At 38.5% G+C, this 25,893-nt stretch overlaps 1 protein-coding gene across 1 annotated transcript in view; it reads right to left on the reverse strand.

The window, feature by feature from the left end:
• Window positions 1-25,179, reverse strand: part of sgsm1a (small G protein signaling modulator 1a) — a 65,679-nt gene extending 40,500 nt beyond the window's left edge. Inside the window, exons 1-3 of the mRNA XM_073861083.1 lie at window positions 25,032-25,179; window positions 24,882-24,925; window positions 5,523-5,598 (exon numbers count right to left, since the gene is read on the reverse strand). Of these exons, the coding sequence (XP_073717184.1) occupies window positions 5,523-5,598; window positions 24,882-24,925; window positions 25,032-25,050 (139 nt within the window). The 5' untranslated portion in view covers window positions 25,051-25,179. The remainder of the gene's footprint in view (window positions 1-5,522; window positions 5,599-24,881; window positions 24,926-25,031) is intronic.
• Window positions 25,180-25,893: the final 714 nt, after the last annotated feature.

Genomic DNA, 25,893 nt, shown 5'->3' on the forward strand with positions numbered 1-25,893 from the left:
AACGATTATTGTCTGAACCGCTGTCAGAGCATTCAGCTCTCTGCAGACTGTGGGAACATCCGCTTCATGTATGAGGGCATGAAGAAAGCATTTCGCCCAAGTACCATCAAGATCGCTCACCTAAAGTCAGCTATGGCGACGTCAACATGGATCAAGGCTGGCAAGAAGAGTGTTCTCCTCGACCACCTCCATAAACTCTTACTTCAGTGTTGGGAGGAGGGAACAGTTCCTCTGGAAATGTGAGATGTAAACATTATTGCGCTCTATAAAAACAAAAGAGACCAGAGGCTGGTCTTCACCCGTGTGTTGCTGAACAGACTACAAGTGCTGGCTAAACGTGTCCATCCAGAGGAGCAGTGCGGCTTCAGATCACAGAGATCAACGATCTACATGATTTTTTAACTGAGACAGCTACAGAAGAAGTGCCAGAAGCAGAGACAGCCACTCTACATCGCCTTCATCGACCTGACCAAGGCCTTCATTGGGGAAAGGCCTCTTCACTCAACTGCACAGGATCGGATGTAGAGTTGTTGTCTCTGCTCCCGGCACTTCTTCTGTAGCTGTCTCAGTGAAAAGGTCATGTTGATCATAGATCTCTGTAATCTGAAGCCACACTGCACCTCTGGATAGACATGTTCACATCCTTCCATGATCAAATAAAAGGTACAGTCCAGTACGATGGCTCATCTTCAGAAACTTTCCCGAAACGAAGCGGTGTAAAGCAAGGCTGCGTCCTTGCCCCGACACTTTTCGGCATCTACTTCTCCCTGCTGCTGCGCCACACCTTTAGTCAGTCAGAAGATGGTGTCTCCATCCTCATAGCAGCCTTTTCAACCTTACACGTCTTCCTGATTATGGAGATGCTATTTGCTGACGATGACGCTCTGACTGCCCATACTGAGGAAGCACTACAGCGTCTGATCAGCAAAACAAACGTCATGGGCCAGGACGTCAGCAGCATTCCCCACATCTTAATCGGCGATTACACCCTTGAGGTAGTGGAGGACTTTACATGTCTTGGCTCCAGTAACCTCTCTCTGGACAATGAGCTGAATACCAAGATAGGCAAGGCATCAATAGCGATGGCCCACCTGACAAAGAGAGTGTGAAATGACAGTATGCTCACCATCAACTCTAAGATGAAAGTGTACCAGGCCATTGTCCTCAGCTCTCTTCTTTACAGCAGTGAGACGTAGACTATGTATACCTGGCAAGAACCCAGACTTAACTCTTTCCATCTGTGCTACCTGAGGAGGATCCTGGGCATCACCTGGCAGGACCGTGTCCCAAACACTAAAGTGCTGGCTCAAGCAAAAACATTCAGCATGCACGCACTCCTCTCACAAAGATGCACGCCTATGCTGACTCCTATGTATGGTGAGCTCGCCTCTGGCACTAGGCCAACAGGCAGACCAGCGCTCCGGTACAAAGACGTCTACAAGTGTGACCTGAAAGCCGGCAGCCTGAATCTTGCAGATTTGGAAGCGATCCTTCTTGGAAGAGATCCTTCTAAAAATGACACAATGCACCTTTATAGGTGTCTTTCCCTATGACAGGAGATTGCAGAACGAGCATGCTGCTCTTCACTATACAATAAAAGTTGAGCTGTCAAGCTCCAATTGGTGCAAAATACACAATAAAGGTATATGAAAATAGTATATATGATTTATATGCTATATACCCACACTGAAGACGCGCTGTAACAGGTAAGACGTCCTAGGATTGCAACTTAAATAGTTTTTATAAAATGTATGCATGAACAAGACTGCAACAGAAGAAAAAATGCTCAGTGATCAACAACTTACATTTTGTTCTTCCTATCTCACAAAGCTATAGCTTCAGAAAACTTATAAAGCACAATGACTATTTTCATAGTACTTCAATAGATCTTCTTTGTCCTTTGTAACCATTTACTGTCATTGTCAGTATTAAAAAGTTTAACCTTGACATTCTGTTCTAACAACGTGTTCTGTTTTCAACATCTCGATGGGGAAATGATGACAGATTTCTTCAGGTAGATAAACTCGTTGAAGTATTTTGAAGTCTTTATCTTTTTGTTCTGTAGTTCTGCTTTAGCATCTGCAGAATGATTTGTGACTAAAGCTTGCTCAAGATTCAAGAAGAAGTGACTGCGGTGCCTACATACAATTGCTTTAATTCTAAGTGATTCTCAATTCAATTCTTTTTACTGTGAGAGACAAGTAAGAAGATATGACGTGTCAGCATGCAAGGCAAATGAAAGCAATATTATCCCATTCTCAATAAACCGCAGAAAAGCGTGCATGAAAGAGCACGAGCAAGACAAAAAGAAGAGAGCAGGAGTAAAGTAAATTACATTTCAAAGCAATATCCACAGCAACAAACACAGCCCAAAGATTCAAGCTGTCACAGGAAACGACACAGGGAGCAGGCAGCCACCCCAGTGACCCTGATCTCCATCTCTCATTAAAAATGTAATCTCACCGCCTGCATTAATGGCTGCTAATCATACTGCCACAGTGGGAAACCGTGCAACCCTGGATGGATGCACGCATCTCCAATGACCAGCATTTTACACTGCATTTCACCTAGAACAGCGTAATGTAATGGGGTAAAAGCCCTGAAAGACAAACAACATGCCATCAAAGCCACAGGTAGATTAGAGACTTAATGAAGAGATGGCAGATCCAGACAACCATACAGGGCTGTTAACTGTACCAACCATGTCCGCGCTGTAGTGAAAAATGTCAGTGTTGACATTTCCATTGGCAGTGTGTAAACATCACTGTAATCAAGATAGTCAATTACTCCCATGTGGGCAGCCAGCAAAGTCTGGTTAGTCTTTATTCATTACTTTCTAGAGACACACTGGATATAGTGCCGATACCAAAACATTAGTATACATGCTTTCTAACCACTACTATGTACTGTAATTCATCATTTACATTTCATGATTAGGTGTTGTTTATCTCTTGAGCTTCTCAATTAAGGGATAGTTCACCCATAAATGAAAATTCTGTCTTTTATGTTGTTACAAACCTGTATAAATTTCTTTGTTCAGCTGAACACAAAGGAAGATATTTTAAGCAATGTTTGTAATCAAATTGTTTTTGAGCACCACTCCACAGTATTTTTTCCTACTATGGAAATTATTGGTGCTTCTGTTTCCTGCTTCATTACAAAATATTCCTTTGTATTCAGAAGAACAAAGAAATATATACATGTTTGTAACACCATGAGGGTAAATGATGAGAGAAATTTCATTTTGGCTGAACTATCACTTTAATGGAGTTCTCAGTTGCTTCAGGTATCAAGCTGTTCTCATAAAAAAACGGATATAAATGGGACACTTGTTGGCATACAGTTGTATAGATGGTTTCAGCAGTAAAAACATAAACAAACGGCTTTCGTGAAACAAGCGTTACCTTCGGTAATCTTCCACAAAGAATCAATAACAATAGAGTCATTTAAGAGTAGTTTATTTCTGATAAAAAGCCAAATAAATAACTAGATATTGCATAACCTTAGTAGCTAAAGCGTATTAAAAACTACTGTAACGTTACTGTGTAAAATGTGTATTATATAATGTATACAATCAGAGACGTCATGCCCATTGAAACTGAGGGGGCACGTGCCCCCTCGGTTTTTTGAGCCAAATGGATTTTGCATGCAACCTCAAAATCAAAGAAGCATCTAATCTGTTACTTTCTTTTAATCTGTTTAAAATGCACAATATTATCAATTCTGTGCTGCATCCTTGTCACTTTTCAGAGATTTTTGCATTTTGATAGTGTTTTGATCGTGTTACATTATGCTACTTTATTCTGGCGGCAGGCGCTGCATTCAGCGCAGCCGCAGACGTCAGCATCTGAGCGCACTCACAAGCTTTGCTGTTGCTGCTGCATTTGGCTATCTGAGGAATTAAAACGTGTAAGAAATGCTTCCAAACCCCAGTACGGTAATGTGCAGTTAACCTCCTCTGTGTAGAAAATGTATGGTTTAAAATGTGACCGTCTCAACGTTATATTAGAAGAGATTTCTAAATCTTCTTGGTACAACGTCAAAGTTCGCCAGAGTTCACGGGGGCGCGGAATCACACATGCTCACATAGGAGGTAAAATATATTTGGACGAGATACAAATACAAATCTGGAATCAGAGTGCAAAAAATCTAAATATTGAGAAAAGTTCAAATAAAGTCCTTAGAAACACATATTACTAATAACGTATATATTGATTGTTGGCATAAAATAATAATTTTGACCCATACAATGTATTGTTGGCTATTGCTAGAAATATTCCTGTGCTACTTATGGTTTTGTGGTCCAGGGTCACATAAAGTATGGAAGTAGGCAATTTTGCACACATCTTTGGTCTTGTATGACTGAAACTGCTGCCCAGAATTGCTTCAAATATGGCTGCCAAGTGTGTTGATTTATAATGAGTTTTAATCACATATGACAACATATGACTTATAATCACCTACACTGAAACCCATGGCTGCCACAGGCACACAAAATGTGAGTTAACAAAATCGTTCATCAAAACGTATTATTCACATGATTGCTGTTATTCAGAAACACCACAGTATGTAAAAAGCAAGTAGCTTAATTATCTTTTCTGTAAGCTGGAAATAGACTTTAAAAACAACAATTTGCTGGGATTCATGGAGGGAAAACACTCAAGTCTTCAAACGTGCCAAGCGCTTGACCCCTCACGGGGATGTGCTGATTACATTTCTGGGGAGGTTAAGTTTTCCATGACATATTAAAACTGTTTAGAATATGTTTCCAGCACACATAAATAATGACAGAAAAGATAAGATCGATTTCAGTAAACTGTGAATATGACCTGGCATTAGGTGCATTATTAATAACTACTCATGTATTGTGTTTATGTTTTAACCATTCATTAAACACCATGTCATGGTACACTGATATGTATTTGCGCAGCGTTAGCAAACACACTTCTGTATTTGGACATGTGGAATAGACAAAACACTATTATATGGATGGTAATCAGATTTTCAGCTTACAATGACTGCAATTGCTATAGCCGGATCGATTACACATCCACTTATTGGACTACATACACCTAAATTAGTGCTCAATTTTTTTACTAAAAAACCTTTATTAGCATATAGTCAGTCTTCAAATCTCTGACATTTTCACAAATGGGCATTAGCCAACCCTTTGCAATACACTGAAAGACAGCACATCTGATCCCTAAGATATGAGATTTGTATTGCATTTCCTAATTGTTTCTCGAATTAAACAAATATTAAATCGAATGAGAACTCCATTATGTCTCTTGTCAGTGAATGTTTCTCAGAGGCCAGCCTAAACTCTCTTGGTCCACGTTTGTGTGCCTCTTGTGAATTGATATAAACCTTAAGCTGTGAAATATGACTCTGGGTTGTACTCCCCAGAACACCAAAACACAGCCCTAATCTGACTTTCTGAGATAAAGTACAGTACTTTATTTTGGGTTTCAGAGAAAAACATTAACCATTTAATTTGCAGACATGAGACATGCTTGACTTACCACAAAATGATACAATATGGCTGCTGTCTTCATGCACAAACTTCCTTGTGACTGCTTCCTCCATGATCTGCTTAACCTGTGAAGGACATTGAGACAGAAGCTAATGAAGGCGTGCAGGAAAGGGGACTGAATACAAACAGCACGATAAACTACAGCAAATTGTCCACAGCATATTTTGGGCTTTGTAGAGGTGCATCTTTCAAATGGTGCAGGTCTTATGAATATATAAACAGTATACTCTTATTAAAACCATTAAACACTCAAAGTTGTGAGAGAATCTGAAACACAATATGCAAACAGCAGTAGATAACAAGGAGAGTGTGTGCATACGTGGTGAGTAGGATGAATGCAGACAGTGCAAGAGGGATGACTCACAACCCCAGACGATAAAAAGGAAACAAAGAAGAAATTAAAAGTTGGCATGCATGATTTTTCAAGAGCTTCCTAGTCGTGACTATGGACGGCAGTGCTACAGTAACTCTGTACTAAAACCATTCAGATGGAATGGCTGTCTTTATAATGTACACATACATCCATACGAAACAATACAAACTCTACAGGTCAGATTTTATGGATGCTTGCTCACAGGTGAAGGCAAACTGTGATGAATTAGTTATTTTCTGAACACTTATGAGTGCTTGCCTTTCAGCAAGTAAGGGTCTGGCTGAAAGGAAATTGATTGGCTGATTTCCTGGTTGTGTGTTTCCTTAATGGGTACATTGCATGTAAAAAGCAAGGGAGATAAATGTAGTGTTTCTCAACTGATTTTACTTTTGAAATAACCAACCACACACACACATGACGGGCTACATAAATGTTGTGACGAACTTCGCATCGTGCGCCCTCGAAAAAAGAAGTCACCGGCCGCCACTGCAGGGTACATTTAGTATAGTATTATTATTATTATCAGTATTAGTTATTATCTGGTCTCCCCGACCTAATCAAAATAAACCTGCAATCCATTTTTGAAGCTGCCCTGTTCTCTAAGCATGCAGCCCTAGCAACTTCTCTGTAGATGTATTCAGCTGGAGTCTGTATTCTTCTATTTAAATATAACCGTCTTAATTAAGCAGGACAACTCAAGCTCATCAGAACAAAACCAAATGTCTTTCTTTGACCCCGCTACCCTGGAGAAGAATCAGAGACCTTCGTGTCAATCCTTCCTAGCACTTGTTTTATAAAATACAGGAAGAACTATGATACACTCACAACTATAAAGTAAAAATTGAATTATGCATTTTTCATACAACCTTAATCTTAAAGAACTTTGCAAAAGGCTCTGAGAATTTTTTGAAATACTTTTTTTTTTCAAAAAGCCATTATCTCATTGTAAATAGGCCTGTCACGATAATGACTATATCGACTTATCGAACGATAGGTGAACGTGACGTCAGTTGTTTTTTGTAGAGGCGATATATTACCATAGTGTTTAAATTTGTGTTTGTTTGCAAAAAATGAATGTCATTAGCATTTTAGCTGATCGCGATTGCCTCCATCATTACTGCCTGCTGTTCAATTCAATTCAATTTTATTTATTTAGCGCTTTTCTCAATTGGTAATTGTTTCAAAGCAGCTTTACATTAATAGAAGCAGGGGAAAACACAGAAAAATTGACTTACAACATAAGTAGTAAAATACAGGGGCTATAAATAAATGTATATATGTAAACGGATAACGAGGTTTAACGGGTTCCGCTGGTGGTCGTTAGTCAGTAGATCAGTGGTGTGTTGACCTCCACGGCAGCCAGAACTCGGTCTGTTTGTCTCATTGTCAATACAGGGAGAGAGAAACAAAATCCTATTACCGTAGGCGCTGTTTACATGTAATGCAAGTGTCAAACAGTGTTATGGTTTAATATCTGCTCGGATCCAGACAGGCTAGCTATTGCGGCATAAGTATATTACCCACATGAGTTATGTGAATGCTTTGTCCCTACAAGCTAACTATCTGTCTCGGAAGAGTGGCACGTGCAGCTCAGGGTCCACATGTGCGCGCGTGCGCACACACACACACACACACACACACACACACACACACACACACACACGCACGCACACACACAGTGAGAGACTAAGAGAAAGCTACTCAAGCTGAAATTTCATGTTTTTTTTGGTGAATACATACAGTTTGAAATAATAAATCCGAATGAATTTGGTTTTAAAGCTTCAACCCGCATCTCTGGAGTGAGGAGAGGAAATTAATGTTAACAAGCCGGCATGTCTACTCTGTTCAAAAACAGAGAATGAAAAGAGCTATACAAATAAAAATTAATCTGAAAAATAACCATAACATCTGAGTTTAGATCTGAGGTGTAACTATTATAAACGTGACTCAACGATGTAATCAAAGTAACATTCGTCTGAAGCAATTAACCCGTGAAGCTGGGATTTACACTGAACCATGACTATTAGCTGTTTAAAACTGAAATGCATATTTTATCATATTTATTTATGTTTTAAATATTTAGAATATTTTTTTTTCTTACATTTCAATTTCATATAATTTTTTTATATTTTTATCCTAATATTCTTAAAAATCAAAGTTGTGTTTTTAGAAAAGATATACAGGCATTATTATGTTATTTTATTGTCATATCTAATCTGTGACATAAAATGGTCTTAAAAAAAACAATATTATCAACTAACGCCATTATTTCTGGGGCAATTAACCGACCTATGAAAAGTAGCTATCGTGACAGGCCTACTTGTAAAATCTAATACTCTATTGATTATGTTCTCAATCTCTTATTCATAACTTATAAATACACGCACACATTTGTTCTAATCAATCTAACCTCAAGAGTTTAAACACCACGTATGACTCACATAAATACAAAAAAAGCAAGACGGCAAACCTTTATCCTTCTCCATGCAATAGAATCACAGCTTTTCAAATCTCCAGGAAGGGAGTATAAAGATCAGCAACGCAAACAAAACTCTTTTGCTGAGTGCCAGAATGATTGTGCTTAATCAAACATAAAAAGATGATTCAGAGATACAGATCACAGTCAAAGGCTCTGATAAGCAATACCACAAAACAAGAGCCAGTTATCTTGATAAACAGACATGGGTACTCCTACCTCTAAATATTTAAACTTTAGGGTGTGTAATCCAGCCTGTGCTAGGGCTGGGCGATATTGACCAAAATTCATATCCCGGTAATTTTCAGATGAATGGCAATATGATACATTATTTTCTACACAGTGGAAAAATATTTACATTCAAGTCAAAAGTCTAATGTAAGATGTCACGATCACCTTTATTAAAACAGTGTATGATAAAAATAAAATTCAAATACAGGGTTTTCTGTCCTGTTTGAAAATATAAAGGTGTACAACATACAAGCTGGTTGGAAAGCTTACGTCTGAATTTCAGGCAGAGCATCTGTTGCAAAGGAGGGTCATATGAGACCATACCGATATAGACGGTATATTGTCTTATCCCATAAAGTCAATATACCCCCCCCACCCTAGCTATTGGGTTGTCAATAAAAGGTGACATACTTTTTAAGCCAACTATCTTGAAATCTGTCCGCTTGACCTGGGGTAGCAACAGCCTCCTCTGGCAAGCACCACTCCCAAAAACTCCAATCCCTGATGGGTTAAGCTACAGGACAGCACACCAGACAGCCTCTCTGTTGAACCCTTTCATAAGAGAGCTTTCATGAGGTTGTAAGTTTATGAAGGCTTTTCCTCTAGGGCTGACTCATGATCTCATTATCGGATGAGATTTCTTGCTTTCAGTACAACTGTCCATTTCTTCAACACTGATAATATCGAGAATATTCGTGTGCTGAAAGCCAGCTGAGCCAAATGACAATAAACAAAGCAATGATCTTGTCTAACAGCAATAACATTCAGACATCGATGAGAGAACATTACCACGACTGAATTAAGCATCGCTGATAGGATAAGAGCAAAGAGTGTGAATTAACTCTGTTGTATGAAAGAGAGAGAGAGAGAGAGAGAGAGAGAGAGAGAAAGAGAGAGTGAGAGAGAATGAGAGAGAGAGATAGTGAGAGAAAGAGTAGTGTAGGGGTCTATTTGGAGCTCGTCTGTGCCCGATGTCTCAGCGGCATGACAAAGGTTTCCATGGAGATGGCATGGAAAGTCTCACAGCTTGGGTTGCCAAGTTACTTTCCGAATGTGTTGTTGCTCCAACTCTGAACCAAACCCAATGATTAGTACAAACTGTGAACAGGAATGCCATTTAGCATGATTTATACCATGAGCACCAAAATCATTTTAAATGCAGCACATTACCATACTTTACCGCACTGAGAGAATGTTTGTGTGAAATGAAAGGCTAAGAGGTTGAGTGGCTTATTATTACACTACACAGTAAGACCAGGCACATTCACACAACACAAGCAATTATACTTCAGGGCCCCAATGGTGATAAACTACAGGTCAGTATTGTGTAGTATTAGTAACAGCTGCCATTTACCACTCTCAGTTTTTAAATTACAGCAAAATAACACCTAATGCAGCACATAGCCACAATGGGTAGTGCCAAGGCTATTTCTACATCTTAAAGGATGAGTCCATTCTCCCAAAAAAAATCCAGAGAATTTACGCACCATCATGTCATCCAAAATGTTGATATCTTTCTTTGTTCAGTTGAGAATAAATTATGTTTTTTGAGGAAAACATTCCAGGATTTTTCTCATTTTAATGAACTTTAATGGACACCAAAACTTAACAGTTTTAATGCAGTTTAAAATTGCAGCTTCAAAGGACTCTAAATGATCCCAAATGAGGTATAAGGGTCTTTCCTAGCGAAACGATTGTCATTTTTGGCAAGAAAAATAAAAAAATATGCACTTTTAAACCACAACTTCTCGTCTTCCTCTGGCTGTGTGACGCGCTAGCGTGACCTCACGTAATTGCGTAAAGACGTTGAAAGGTCACGTGTCACATATGTGAATCTCACATTTGCAAACCATTTTAAACAATAAACTGACACAACGACATTAATTAGTATCATTCGACATACAACAATGTCAGAATGGTCTTCTTTCTCCACACTTGTAAACAATGCGGTGTAGTTTCGCATACGTCATCCATGACCTCTTGACATGATGTCGTATTACGCGAGGTCGCGCTGGCTCATCACACAGCCAGAGGAAGACGAGAAGTTGTGGTTTGGAAGTGCATGTTTTTTGTTTTTCTTGCCAAAAATGACAATCGTTTCGCTAGATTAGACCCTTATGCCTCGTTTGAGATCATTTAGAGTCTTTTGAAACTGCAATTTGAACTGCATTAAAATTGTTAAGTGTTGGGGTCCATTAAAGTCCATTAAAATGAGAAAAATCCTGGAATGTTTTCCTCAAAAAACATAATTTCTTCTCGACTGAACAAAGAAAGACATCAACATTTTGGATGACATGGTGGTGCGTAAATGATCTGGATTTTTTTAAGAAAATAGACTAATCCTTTAAGCATGACTTAAATAACTGTTATGACAATGCTTTATAAAGTGCTACTTTAACCAGTCTGACCTAGAAAAGGTTCTGGCAAAACATTGAAAAACGTTCAGCCAGATGCATGTACCCAAAAATGTGCACTCAAAGTGGCATCTAACGAAATAAGTATTTGCTTAAAAGCTTGTCTAAGTTGACTTTATGATCCAAAATGTCAACAATGCTGGATGCTTCTGCTGCTGGACTGTTCATTACACCTCTTGTACAGACCGTATATAGATTTTATGCACTTGGCAGACACAATCCTCCAAAGTAACCTTACAAGATGTACATTTTATCAGTACGTGTGCTGCCTAGAAATTAAATCCATAAACATTGCACTGCTAACGCAATGTTCTACCAAATTAGTTACAGGAACACTGTGTCAAGCAATAAAAAGAAAAGACTGCAGGGTTTCCCGCAGAAAATTTGTTAGTTAAGGTGGTAGGGTTGCGCCCATGCGTACGCGTCATGGTGATTTTTTTTTAAAACACTCAAATAAAACTCCATTTTGAAGAAACTATGACAGAAAATGAACACATACTAGATATTAATGAATTAAATGTTTTATCAACTGCCTAGTTATCCTCCAGACAGTGACGGACCATGTCTTTCTCTCATTTCGGCCATGTGGTGCGCGTGCCCGCTTGCAGTGTGAAGTGCGTCCACGCTATTCTCCGAGATGCACTTGATGGTCTTTTGTGCAGCAAAAAAAATTTTTTGGACGACCTGGTTAAAGGAATAGTCTACTCGTTTTCAATATTAAAATATGTTATTACCTTAACTAAGTATTGTTGATACATCCCTCTATCATCTGTGTGCGTGCACGTAAGCGCTGGAGCGCGCTGTGACGCTTCGATAGCATTTAGCTTAGCCCCATTCATTCAATGGTACCATTTAGAGATAAAGTTAGAAGTGACCAAACACATCAACGTTTTTCCTATTTAAGACGAGTAGTTATACGAGCAAGTTTGGTGGTACAAAATAAAACGTAGCGCTTTTCTAAGCGGATTTAAAAGAGGAACTATATTTTATGCCGTAATAGCACTTTTGGGAGTACTTTTCGCCTGAAAAGTCTGCTCCCCTTCTCCCTCTCATAATGGGAGAGGGAGGGTGTTACTGCGCCGAGTCGAAGTACTCCCAAAAGTGCTATTACGCCATAAAATGTAGCTCCTCTTTTAAATCCGCTTAGAAAAGCGCTACGTTTTATTTTGTACCACCAAACTTGCTCGTATAACTACTCGTCTTAAATAGGAAAAACGTTGATGTGTTTGGTCACTTCTAACTTTATCTCTATATGGTACCATTGAATGAATGGGGCTAAGCTAAATGCTATCGAAGCGTCGCAGCGCGCTTCAGCGCTTACGTGCACGCACACAGATGATAGAGGGATGTATCAACAATTCTTAGTTAAGGTAATAACATATTTTAATATTGAAAATGAGTAGGCTATTCCTTTAAGGTGGTAGGGTTTCCCAGCTTAGGGAAATATAACTAAAACAGCTTGTTCTGTTTTAGTTATATTTCGGTTTCATTCATTTTACAGTATATATTCCATTTTTATTTGCAACAGCAAATTTTTTACTTGTTATGTGCTATCTAACTCTAGCAACTAAAGCTTTAGTTTCCCTTCAGAAACCTTTAAAGTCTTATTATAAAGAATACTGCCACAGGCTCCTTTACTAAGCACAATTTATGTCATGGCTGTTTCAAATTAATTAGCTAACAAATGCTCATCTTATAACAAATTTGGGATTTTGTAGGGAGCAGCACATAAATGCAAGGTTGTATTTGCATGGATAAAATATACAGTATAATTCACACCATCACAGATACTCTGTGGGTGGTGTTGATCTAAATCTGTCTACTGTCCATATGGCTACAGCAATAGGTTTCACGTATCTTAGGGCAACAGATTTTTTCATGACACACACTGTAATCATGATGAGAATGTGCAACTGAACTTTCACATTGATATGCTAACAATTAAAGAGCACCTATTGTCCGATTCACGATTTTACATTTCCTTCGGTGTGTAAGTGTGTATTAGTGCATGTTAACCATATGCAAAAGCCTAAAGTACAAAACACACGGATTGTAGGTAAGTTTACTTCCTGGGCCTGTTGACGTGGACAAGACCGACAATATCATAATTCCTCCCGCTTCGGACTCAAAGCCTGTAAGTTGACTCCTGTCAGCATTGCATTGTGAGCGATCTTTCAAACATGGCACCGACAATAGCCTCTTTCACACAGTAATTCTGGTAAATTACCATGAATTTACCAGAATTAATTTACCAGTAAATACAAAAATGTGCTGTTCACACACGCAGTGGCGTTCCGTTATTTTACCAGTAAGACATCATTCACACATCAGTATCAAAATACCGGTAAATTCGTTGAGAAAGCGGAAGTACCTGTAGCACGCGGCGAGCTCAATGTTGTATTTGTAAACAATCCACGTCGTTCATATCCACGGTCCGTATTTTGTTGTTTTCACGTCTGTGGTAAACAGTCGCGAAGTTGCTCATGACCAAACAACATTGAATGAGACGACGTCAAACCGAAAATGCGTTTTTAACAACAGCACTGTTTGCACTTTAGGCTTCACAGAGTGTGTGCTAAGGATGTCGACAATTCGGCGGTCAGCTGTTTTTAACAACTTTGGTGAAGAAATGTGGACGTAAACTGCAGGTGTGCTCAACTTTCAAGCAGCATGTGTGTGGAAATGTCAGTAAACAGTGCGGGGGTAAACGCGTCATCTGTATTAAAGCGCTATGATTGGCCCGAAGCTGTCAGCACGGTCTGACGTCGTCCGTTCTAAATGCCGGTAATCCTATAATTTTCGTTCACACACAGCTCTTACCGGTAAATTACTGGTAATCTTACAACCTGTCTTACTGGTAAATTGGGAGCACTGATTTACCGGAAAGGTTCTGTTCACACATGATCTGTTAACTGCAATTTACCAGTAAATTACCAGTAAAGACTGTATGTGTGAAAGGGACTAATATCATAATTCCTCCCCCTTCGGACTCAAAGCCTGTAAGTTGACTCCTGTCAGCATTGCATTGTGAGCGATCTTTTAAACATGGCAAGAAGCGTCACATTTCCGGCTGACATCAGAGGTATTCAGGCCAATCACAATGTACAGATTAGCTGGCCAATCAGGGACACAGAACTTTTCAGATCGATGAGTTTTGTACAAAAAAAAGAAGACAGGGATATCTGGAGCTACAACAATGTACAGTATGTGGAAAATAATGTGTATTTTGAACCAGAAACCATGCGAACACATTGTATTCTATCAATACACAATATACTGTTGTTTTTAGCAATGAAATAGGTGCCCTTTAAATGTTTAAAGCACATGCATAATGAAACTGGACTAGGGACTGCTGGTAAAACAAATAGCTACAGTACTAAGAGAGACTTCATTCAGACTGTTTCAATGCTAAAATAATTATTATGCAATCACATGGGTTTTTGTTCAAGGAATACTTAGGGCTCTATCTTACACCCGGCGCAATGCAGCGCAATGCGCGACGCAAGTGTCTTCCGCTAGTTTCCACCCTAATTTTCACGTTTAGTGCCGCGTTGTTTAAATAGCAAATGCATTTGCGCCCCCTTTGCGCCCATGGGCGTTCTGGTCTGAAAAACGAGGTGTGTTCAGGCGCATTGTTGGCGCGTTGCTATTTTGAGGCAACTAAAATAGACTACGCCATTGACCAACAAAAACCTGGTCTAAAGTCTAAAGTGTTTTATGTTATTTAAAGAGCGCATTAGTAATATGCGCCTATAAACGGGAGGACAACGCGGGGTTGCTTATCACAAAGTACTACATGAATGCGCAGCAGCACAAAAATGCTTTTAAATATGAAAGATTAAAGGATTGAATGTAAAAGATTATTATTGAGTCTCTTGGACATAAATGAGGACTAATTATGCAACCCTAAATTATGAGACGTTAAAAGGCACAAAGAGCTGCTTCACCTGTAGCCTGGTAAGTAAATAAATGCTTTGCTTTAAACAAATGCATCTGTTTTTAAATGTTTTTAAATGCTACCTCACGGATTTATTGTATATGATGACTCTGTACCTGTGGATATGGTAAGATGAGAAATTTTTTTAAGTAATGCTTAAAAAAACTCTTTGCTAAAAAAACGCTGTCCAAAGTGCTGAAACGTGAGAAGAGCCGTTTGTAAATTCTTTATCTCCTGTTAGTATTTTTAGAGTACAAAAATTATCTTACATACTTGTAAATTATTTTTTGATGATATTGGAAAGCTATACATTTAACGCAATTACAAGCCTGCTTTTTTACTTCCATGACTAAAAGAAAACGGGTTTTAAAGGTTTTAATAAAAAAATAACAATTTCAATACAAGTGAAAAACAACATAATTATTTAACATTAATCTTAAACTGCGGATCTTTTTCTTCTGCTTAGTTTTTCAGTTTACAAAGTTCGTCATCTAAATAGGGATTAGACATAGCGCCAGCGCAACTTGCTTTTAAAGGGGATGAGAGCTGAGACTCTCATTGGTTTACTGCACGTTACGCCCAAAACACTCCCATTACAATAGGACCAACCCTTTTCGACCATGCGCTCGACGCACAAACCATTTTTCCCGTCGTTAAATTAGCAAAAGTGGATTCGGACACGCCCATTTAGAGGTTGCGCTTTGCGCTTTAGACAATGCGCTTAGATCGTTAAAATAGGGCCCTTAGTATGTTATTTTTTGATATGCCCATGCAGGTTCACTGGGGAAAAAAATATTAAATCAACATATATTTTTATGTTTAACTTATAAAACTAAGTTAAACAATTTCAACTTGTTTTAATAAGTTATGTCAACTTATCACAAGTCAAAACTTGAAATACTAGGTTGAATTGAAAAGCTGTTTTAACTTTACACTGCATTTTTTTACAGTGCTGGACTGTATCTATTGAATAACTGATAATATTACGTTAACATACAGACATCTATTCAGCCTGCTGTTCTGTCTGCTTTTGTTTAGTTGAATAACTTGCCTTTCCAGATTAAATGTCTGTTCTTCGGCTTGGATTTTGTGAAATAATTTTCTAAATAAATGCGATGTATAGTCCACTGTGACTTTTATATGTTATTTCGTCTTAATGACGCATTTTTGAATGATGCGCCTTATATTTCGGTGCGTCTTATAGTTCGGAAAGTACAGTACCCTTTTTGGTTCCTCCCCTCTTCCTCCAATCCAACCACTATTGTGCCTTGTTTTTGAACACTTATTACAAGAACTCATTACTATTCATATAAGTTATAAATTGATTAATATTAAAACTAACAAAGTTGCTGAACATTTTTTTAATAATAGGAAAGACTGTTCTTTGGACCTGATAGCCGAGAGAACAGATTTCTGTCTGCAGATGTATGACTCATCAGTCAGACTAAAAAGGTGAAACATTTCATCTCCACATCAGTTCATGTGTTAATACTAGACAACTTAAACTGAACTCTGTGCCATTTCATTTGTGCAAAGTCCTCCATTAAAAAATTGAAATGAATGTGAAATTAATGACTGAAATCAAACTTTTATCCTCTTAACCTCATTATTATGAGACTTAAGCCTTGATTTCAAAGACATGGTCACAAATAAAGATGTCCCATTAAATTAAATGAAACAAATCTATAGTAAAACAACTGGTTAAAACATGTTCTCTACTGCTAGTGCCCATTGCTTGCTAGTATTTGGCATAAGGTGTAAGTGTTTCATCCACACACTGAAACAACATCTTGCAGAGATGTTTTTGTAACACATTACAGCCTGTTCTCTGATAGTTCTGTATACTGGCACTCAGAACATAGTGATTTATTGGGTGATTCATAATAACAGATGTTTTCATTAGATTTTAATATTTTATAATCGTGTTGGACCACTGCAAAACACATTGCTGTACCCAAAGCACTTTCTATGATTTAAACCTGATTTAAAAATAATTTGTCAAAATAGCTTGAGAGTCGAGTCATAATTCACATGCTATTTACTCACTGTAAATTAAGCTCCAAAACAAAAATGACTGGGTGTAGGATGCAAGTCTGTGTCATAAAGGTATTGCTGCTTACTGTTTCATTTATTTGCATTCATTTATTTATTCCACTATGGTGAATATTCAAATGAAGCCGCTTGCGCTGGAATGAGCTTTTCTCCCATGTTGGCATGGATTTACGATTAAACTGAAACTTCATCACAACTACCACTAGGGGGTGTACTCTGACAGTCGTGTCCGAATGTCGTGTACAGTGGAAAGGTGGCTTAAAGGGACAGTAAGTAGGATTTTAAGTGTTATATTAATCAAAATCAAGTTTGTGTCAAATGACCTCTTCAATAATCTGACTTTTCTTTGTAAGCTTAGAATTTCTTCTCTTTACTTACATTGCACCGGTAAGTCCAGGGAGGCTTCCATGTCATTCCGCCATACTGATGAACTATAATAGCATAGAGCAGGGGTTCTCAAAGTTTACATTCAAAGGTCCAAATCTGAATTCTCATCATTTTCATAGGTCCGGAAAAACTTTATGTAAATCATTTGTTTATAAAACAAATTAACACACATAGTTTGGGAAAAACATAAGTGTATTTTGCATTTCAAGTAAAAAAATTTTTTTTTAAATAAAAACAAGAAATATGCCAAAAGTAACCAGGTGCAAAATACAGAGCAACCTAATTAGAGAAATGGCACAGTTTGTTCTCCATCAGATGCATAAACCATGGCAAAAAAAAGTGTGGTTGGTAGGCAGAGACACTGACCAAAATTAGGTGTGCAGTGTGTGCACCTGTAAATTGGCTGATGATGCTTGCTATGCTTCTCAATGAATTACGGTGAAATGCCGCTACATCCAAAAGCCAGGGGGCGCTCTCGGGCAGAAACTTAATATGCGAAGAACCAGCGAAGAACCAGACACACGCAGCTCCAGGGAATGTCTTAAGGATATATTTATATTGCTGTTCTTCAAACCTTTTCAGGTATTTTCATGATAATAAAAAAAAATGTATAAAGATTATGTTTGACGAGTGTTGCTTTTTCAAATGCATGTTTTAAACAACTCAAACCAACAGTGATTTCAGATTGATAAGGACTTACTGATCAAAAGCCGTAGTACATGAAGTAGCTGTGCATAATATCTGGGTGTGATGGCTACAGCGTCACACAGGAATTTTTTTAATAACTCGTTTTATTTTCAGACCAGGAATACTCTTAAATCTAAATATAAAAAAACTAAACGAATTGTTTACAAGTTTAATATGCATTTTTAAAGTAGCAAATGGACACATTTATCAGTCACATAGAAATTAATGCACTTGTAATATGAAGTGGACGCGGGTCCGGATCAAGTTCCCGTCGGGTCCGGATCCGGACCGGAGTCCGGACTTTGAGAACCCCTGGCATAGAGGGACAAAAAGCACTAGCCCACCGCAACGCGTTTCAACAACGCGTTTTTATTCAATACACGTAAACCAGCTGAAACGGACAAGGAGATCAGTGAGTACATAACAGCTAACGTAGTTGCAACACCCATTTGGAAAAGTGAGGTGCTAGAGAGCACTATTCGTTGCAAAATACAATTTCATCACTAGATGCGTGAAAATCCTATTTATTGTCCCTTTAAGGCTAAAGCCCCGTTCAGACTTGATGTGTGTAGCCCGACTCTTTCAATGAGGTCATTAGGAGCTGCTCCTAATTCTGGATGTCATAAACGAACGAATACCATCCACTGCTTCACTCTCATTGGTAGGTGCTGCCCAAAGTCGCTCATGATTTGCATTAAGGCTAAACTTTTCTTAACTCTGTCACATCGCTGGACACGACCACACTATAAAAATGGTTGTAGTAGGCCTATTTTTTAAGTTTTTCATAATTTACGGAAAACATATTACTCTCTCAACTCTTGACAATTTATAAGGCCTTTATAAACATGCATGACGTGTAAAACAAGAAGGGCATCGCTTCATGGCCTTCCAAGCCCTTCCATGTTGCCGGAAGTTGCCAAGCTTCCAGTAAAATGATTGAGATCAATCTCCAACTGCTAGTCGATGGTGGCCTAAACAGAGCTTTAGGCCTTAGCACAGTACAGAGACCTTTAGTAGCTATTACCCTGTTGTCTACAAAAAAACAATCAAGTGCTTTTGGTCTTTACTGCTACATAAATTAAGTTCAAGAAACTGATTTAGAAAACAACATCCATAATGTAGTTTAATGGAGAAAGGGATGTAGAAAGAGATTATTTAGGGACACTAGATTACACTAGATGGGTTAAAAAAGAATGAATAGGAAATGTAAACAAATGGTGGGCTCCTAAATGTGGAGAGGCTTTTTACACATGACCCTGTGCTTGTGTCAATACAGGTGTGGGCAAGGGAGACAGAAAGATCACAGACACTGAACAGACACAGAATATGCAATGCTGCTGCTCTGTCTGTAATTGTATTTTTTCGGTTAAGAGCAGCTAAAGGGTAACCAGCCAGATGTCTGCTGTAAATGTCAACAAACTCGCCGTTTTCAGGTAGTTTTGCTGTAAAGATGTCGTGAACCATAAATACATGGAGCACCACAATGCAAGGGAGAGTTTTCTCAATATTTTTTCAATCTTTCTGATTTAATCTGTTTCAGCAATTATAATAATGTGTGTTAGCACTGTCATGTCCGGTTTCATGTGTCGACTGAAATAAACTGCAACATTAGACATCAAGCACAAAGCTGTGAGGTTTTTACATTAAATAAATGGTAAAATACCGATAAATACGTTGATAAACTGTCGGCACTATAACTGTGCGTTCACACCGCCACCGGCGATAGCGTCAAAGTGGCCGGAAGACATTCATTTTCAATGAGAGCCGACGGCGAGCAGCAGCGCGTCATGTACGGTGTGACGCGTTCGGCGGCAACAAATCAGATGGCGGAAACGTTTGGCGGCAACCCATCAGAAGGCGGAAACCTCCGCTTGAGAGGAGTTCAGGGAATGTATTCGAGCGTCAGACCATCCACTACACCTTTTCTATAGTGTCGTTGACTGGGCAGCCAGAGCTTTTATTGATGCTCTCGCCGGTGGTGGTGTGAACGCAAAGTAATACATCAATTCCAACATACAATGGGGAGATATAAATCAGTGTTTGCCTACACCAGTCCTCACCTACCCCCTCCCAGAATGCTTAAAATGTCTCCTTATAATTATAAAATTCCTGATTAAACTCATCAGCTTGTTAATGTGTTCAGTAGGGAGACATTACAGCTGTTTAAAAAAATAGCCTACTTCCAAACAATATGATGAGGCGAGTAGTATGATTTAATAGTATAGGACAGTTAATATTAATAGTATACGACAGACACTTTACTATCCTGTGAGCCACCAGGACAGGAGTCAACCAAAGAAGAAGAAGAAGAAGCAATAACGCAGCTCTATTCAAATGTTAATAAAGAAAACTGTTGTTCTTTGTGGTTACTTGTTTAACATGATCCAAGTTAAGGCGGTTGTTATGAAGACGTACAGTCGCAAGAAAAAGTATGTGAACCCCTATAGGAATCAACTGGTTTTCTACTGCTTTGCCATAAAATGTGATCTGATCCTCAATTAGGTCACAACAATAGACAAATCCAATGTGTATAAGCTGACAACACACAAATAATACTAGTTTCTTGTGTCTTTTTTGAAAACACCCATTCAACATTCAAACATCTAAATATTACATCCAAGTGAACCCTTGGATTTTATAGCTTGTTGGACCTCCTTTGGCAGCATTTACTTCTTAAAGCGCTTTCAGTAGTTCTGAATCAGACCTGCACATCGTTCAGATGGATTTTTTTTACTCATTGCCCTTTACAAAACCCGTTTAACTCAGACTTTGTAGGATGTCTGGTGTGAACCCCTCTCTTGAGATCATTTCACAGGTTAAGGTTTTTTCTAGTTTTTCTTAAGCCAGTCTGTGGTGGATTTACTTTGATGCTTAAGGTCATTGTCCTGTGCATCAACCAACTTCAACTGGCGGACAACCTCCCTGGCATAATCCTGTAGGATATTTTGTTAAACTTGGGAATTCATTTCCCCCTCGATGATGGCAAGTGATCCATGCCTGGAGGCAGCAAAGCATGCCCAAATCATGATGTTCCATCCACCATACTTCACTGTTAGGATGATGCTTCATGTTGGTAAGCTGTGCCCTTTTTGTGCCATAGTATTCTTCCCGAACAATTCAACTTTTGTTTCATCAGTCCATAAAATATTTTCCTAGTAGCACTGGGGTTTGCCAGGTGCTCTTTTGCAAACTTCAGGCTCACAGCAATGTTTTTTTGGAAGAGCAGCGGCTTCCCCTTCCAAGTTTCTGCCATAGTTGCGTGCCAGTTCCAATGATGTCTTCAAGCCTGTAGCTGTTACTTATGGCTTGTTCTTTACTTCATTGAGTATTCTGCGTTTTGCCTTAGGAGTCATCTTGGCTGTCCACCCACTTCTAAAAAGGATAGCTACAGTATTAAACTGTCTCCATTTATAGACAATTTGTAGACTGTGGACTGATGGATGTCTAAATATTTTGAGATTGTTTTGTATCCCTTTTCAGCCTTATGGAGTGTAACAACTCTTGATTGGATATCTTTAGAGAGGTATGGTTCATAAGAGCTGATGGATCTTAAAGACAGCAATCCTAAAACGTTTGTGTCTTTTATCAATCAAAGTTGCACTAAACCACACATTTAAAGGGGACATCCCACAAGACGTTTTTAAGATATTAAACAAATCTGTTCTCTCACTCTGTCTCATGCAGTACATTATTTCTCGTGTTTATTCAAATTAACTTCAGAGAAACATATTAGACAACATACTTGTATTGATGAAAGTGAACCGTCGCGTTGCTCTCTCTCTCTCTCTCTCTCGTTCGTTCGCTCACTCGCTTTCTCTCACTCTCTCTCTCTCTTGCACTAAGGTAATTAATCCTCATCTTCAACCTTTAGAAAGACGATTAAAACTTCAAGTTATAAGATTGTAGGCTACTGTTTGTGTTTAAGGGAATACAAACGCGTCGTGCTGTCAGTCATTCTTTCTCTCTGTCTCTCGCACTCATGAGACCGCGTCATGGTTGGATAGCGCAGATGAAGGGGTGGTATCATAATAATAAGATCCCCTTAATACGTCATGGGGGGGATCCGAATGATCTATACATTCACATGCTTGCAGAGAGAGCCTTACCAAAACAAAGTTACAGGGTTGCTATTTTTCATGTTTTCTGGGTTGATAGAGGCACTGGGGAGCCGATTATAGCACTTAAACATGGAAAAAGTCAGATTTTCATGGAATGTCCCCTTTAAACTAATTTTATTAATTGGACTCCAATTTCCCAGCTTCTGACACAAATTAGCTAGCCTGACGTTGTCATACTCAATTCTAGTCAGAATTTGAGTCTGATACCGCTCCATAGAGCTAAAATTATGAGGCGTGTCTCAACCGAAAAATGCCTCTGCACTCAATTGGATAGACATACGACCAATCAGAGCAACGGAGTGTGTGATGTTGAAATGGCGTCTTTAGCAGCCTGACCGAACTGCTAGTAGTTTCGCTACAATGATACTAACATCATTGTAATTATACTAGGTCTGAGTTAGCGAAGGTACATCAACACCTACTATGTTTACAACATTTCATTTATATCACAATATTAAGTATTTACTAAGTCATACAGTAAGACTTTCTCTTACCATTTGTACGTTAGGTGAACTTCATCCACGACGACAGCTATACGTTGGCTTGAAAAATATCGGAGCCTAGCATGTCCCTCCACTTATTCAGCAGTCACGATTCCAGGCTTCCGAAAAGAAGCTGGCAACGACCGCTAATTATATCCATCTCGTCGTGCACGCCGAGTTGCATCGCCGTGATACCCATTTCAGTTGCTTCTTTAACTTTGTCCTCCATAGCAAGGACGGCGAAAACATAAACAAATGCCTTGATCGCGTTTCTCTGTTCCTCTTTTTAAATCAATGCTCTGTCGATATCTTTTAGAACAGACTCAATGTCAGAATCCACACATCTGAATTCACCAGCGGCAGCCATTTCATTGTAAACAGATTGAACACACGCGCTCTTTGGTGACGTGGTTGATACGTTACTGTTGATCATCTGTCCATCATCGTATAAAGCCCGCCCTCACAATTTGATTCGTCGGGCGGTTTTGGTATTCGCATAGTAGCTCCTCAACGGTGAGTCCCCAGACCGATCTTCCCCCGTTTTTCAAATTGTGGTGGGCGGGGCTAAGATCGGCTGGCACCCAGGCTACAAATTAGCTTTCATTAAAGTAATTAGTCTATGGGATCACTTACATTTTCCTCCAGCACTGTGAATGTTTCTAATGGGTGTTTTTAAAGAAGACACAAGAAACTAGAATTATCTGTGTGTTGTCAGGTTATGCACATTATGTTAGTCTATTGTTGTGACCTAGATAAAGATCAAATCACATTTTATTCCTAGGGGTTCACATACTTTTTCTTCCCACTGTATGTCTTGTGACACATCAACATGGTTGATGTAGTAAGTCCGAATTTCATTCAAACTACCCATATTCCCCATATTTATACTATAATAACATACTGTTTTAACAGTCAATAGGTAGGTACTTCATCTGATTCAGTATGTACTGTCACAGTATGCAATTTCGGATGCATGGTAGGTGCACTTCAAAAAACTGGCAGGTGCATATTGCATAACATCAATTACAGCGAAAGCGATTTGAGAAATCATACGGATGGGTTTGCTTTCAAATTGTTCTCGTGGTACTTTGATGTCTTACACCTGTCAGTCTGCATGGCACCGCATGAAGTCGAACACAACTACTTCAAACATTTTAAGAGGCTGATGAGTAAAATCAGGTGTCATACACGAAAAAGACATCTAAAACATTCTGGGTGGGGGTACACGAGGAAAGGAGTTGGGAAACACTATAAATCATTCAATCAGAATCCATATAGGGCTACAGCGAACACTAAAGTGCTGCTGTGAAAGAAGTGACTAATGTATCTATATACTCACACACACCCATCAGTCAGTCCACTCACTGTAAAACCTCAACTATTGAGCAAAAGCTTAAACATTAGCTCACAGACATGCAAATACACATAGGATTACTGAAACCTATTAATCAGATGAAATGACTGAAAGTCAAGCCTGCATTCTCACTGCCTGAAGAGATTGGATTCCCATGAATCAATAGCATGAAAAAATCAAGTTTTGCAGTGAACCATAAGCTGTATTTTACATTTCCAAACAAAGAAAATCTATAGACAAACAGGTATTTTGAAAATTAGCATGTCACAATAACTTCATGAGGGAGGGAACATTTAGTTCACAGTGCTGTTAGCTTATAGACAGTGAGCCACAAATAGCAGAGAGACTAGCCATTTTTAATGATTGTAAAACTTTCTTTATGTCTAAACCACTACGCTCACAATAATATTAAAAAATACATAAATATGCATCGGAAAATATTGAGCTAAACTGCATTAAAATGTGACAGGTGCTTAATGAAATAACGGCAAAACAGCTGTAACGTTAGTATATTCCGAAGAAAATAGATAATAAATAATTCATGACAAAATGTAAACTATAATCGCCATTTTACTACTTTTACCTCATTCACTTAACCATCATTCAATTCAACAAACAACTAACGTTACACAGTAACCGCAATCGTTAATTTAGTTTCATATCTGTCAGGTAAAATGTTTGATATAAACGCGCCCCCTGCTAAATTTCCGCCACACATTTGGTGGACATCTGCTGGAACATGACTCATAAATTGAAATGGTGGTTTAAGCTTATGTTTACTTTGCCTTATGTTTCAGCCTTATGTTCTCTTTATTTGTTTTTACTAGTCTCACCCACCTCCTTCTTGACGTTTCGCAGTAGCCTCTGGCGAGTCTCTGCTTCTAAAAAAACGCAAACATTGTGGAAAATGAGTTATTAAATATTCGCAAGTCAAAGCGAAACGTTTAATACGGTGTTTGGAAAGATGAAAGCAGCATTTTGTCTCACCTGCTGTTGTAGTTGCCATGACTGCTGCTCTCCGCTCAGCACTAGAGTGAATGAAGACGCACTCGTGAGCTGCTGTTGTTCACGCGCTCTCTGGCTGGCAGCACGCGCAACTGCGAGATCACGTGACCTGACAGGCCGGCCGGATGATTTCTCCACAGAGGTGTACTATATGGAGGACCAAAGCTACAATATTTAAAAACAACACAAAAAATATTAATAAAATACATTAAAAATGTAATAATAGTTAAAATAATAAAGGAATAAATGACTAGCTTAAACAATGTTTTAATCAAAACAGCATTATATCTTTCTTACAGGCCTTTAATCCTAAAAACAGAACTATATGTACTGCAAAAAAGAAAAAAAATATCAAAGGCACTTCTGGTACAAAACGTTAAAAAGCCTTTATTCACATTTAGTGGCTAGACACACGAATACATTAAAATCAATAAAATACTGCACACGGATGCATTTCGGCCATCAGCCACTATAACATGTATTTACTATACAGTATATTGGATTATTATTATTATAAATCAAGTTAAAAATAACACAGAAAAACTCAATAAAGGTGATACAATTACAAATGTAAATTCAGAACAATTTTGTAGGCCTACTGTGCAAGTATGTTGATGGTGGCAGACACAGGCATATCAAAAATTTGTTAAAATGTTAAAAACCGGCTTACTCAGAGTTAGCTAATTTTGCCTTCCATTTCAAGTTCATGTTCATTTGACTTTATTGCTTAACCTAATCTAATAAGTTACAGTATTGCCAAATAGCAAATTTAAAATAGTATGTTAAACTAATTTCAACTGTCAGTTTAATTAAACTTTAAAAAATTAAGATTTTTTACAGTAAA

This window comes from Misgurnus anguillicaudatus, chromosome 22, assembly GCF_027580225.2.
Source record: "Misgurnus anguillicaudatus chromosome 22, ASM2758022v2, whole genome shotgun sequence".
In the NCBI taxonomy this organism is placed as follows: Eukaryota; Metazoa; Chordata; class Actinopteri; order Cypriniformes; family Cobitidae; genus Misgurnus; species Misgurnus anguillicaudatus.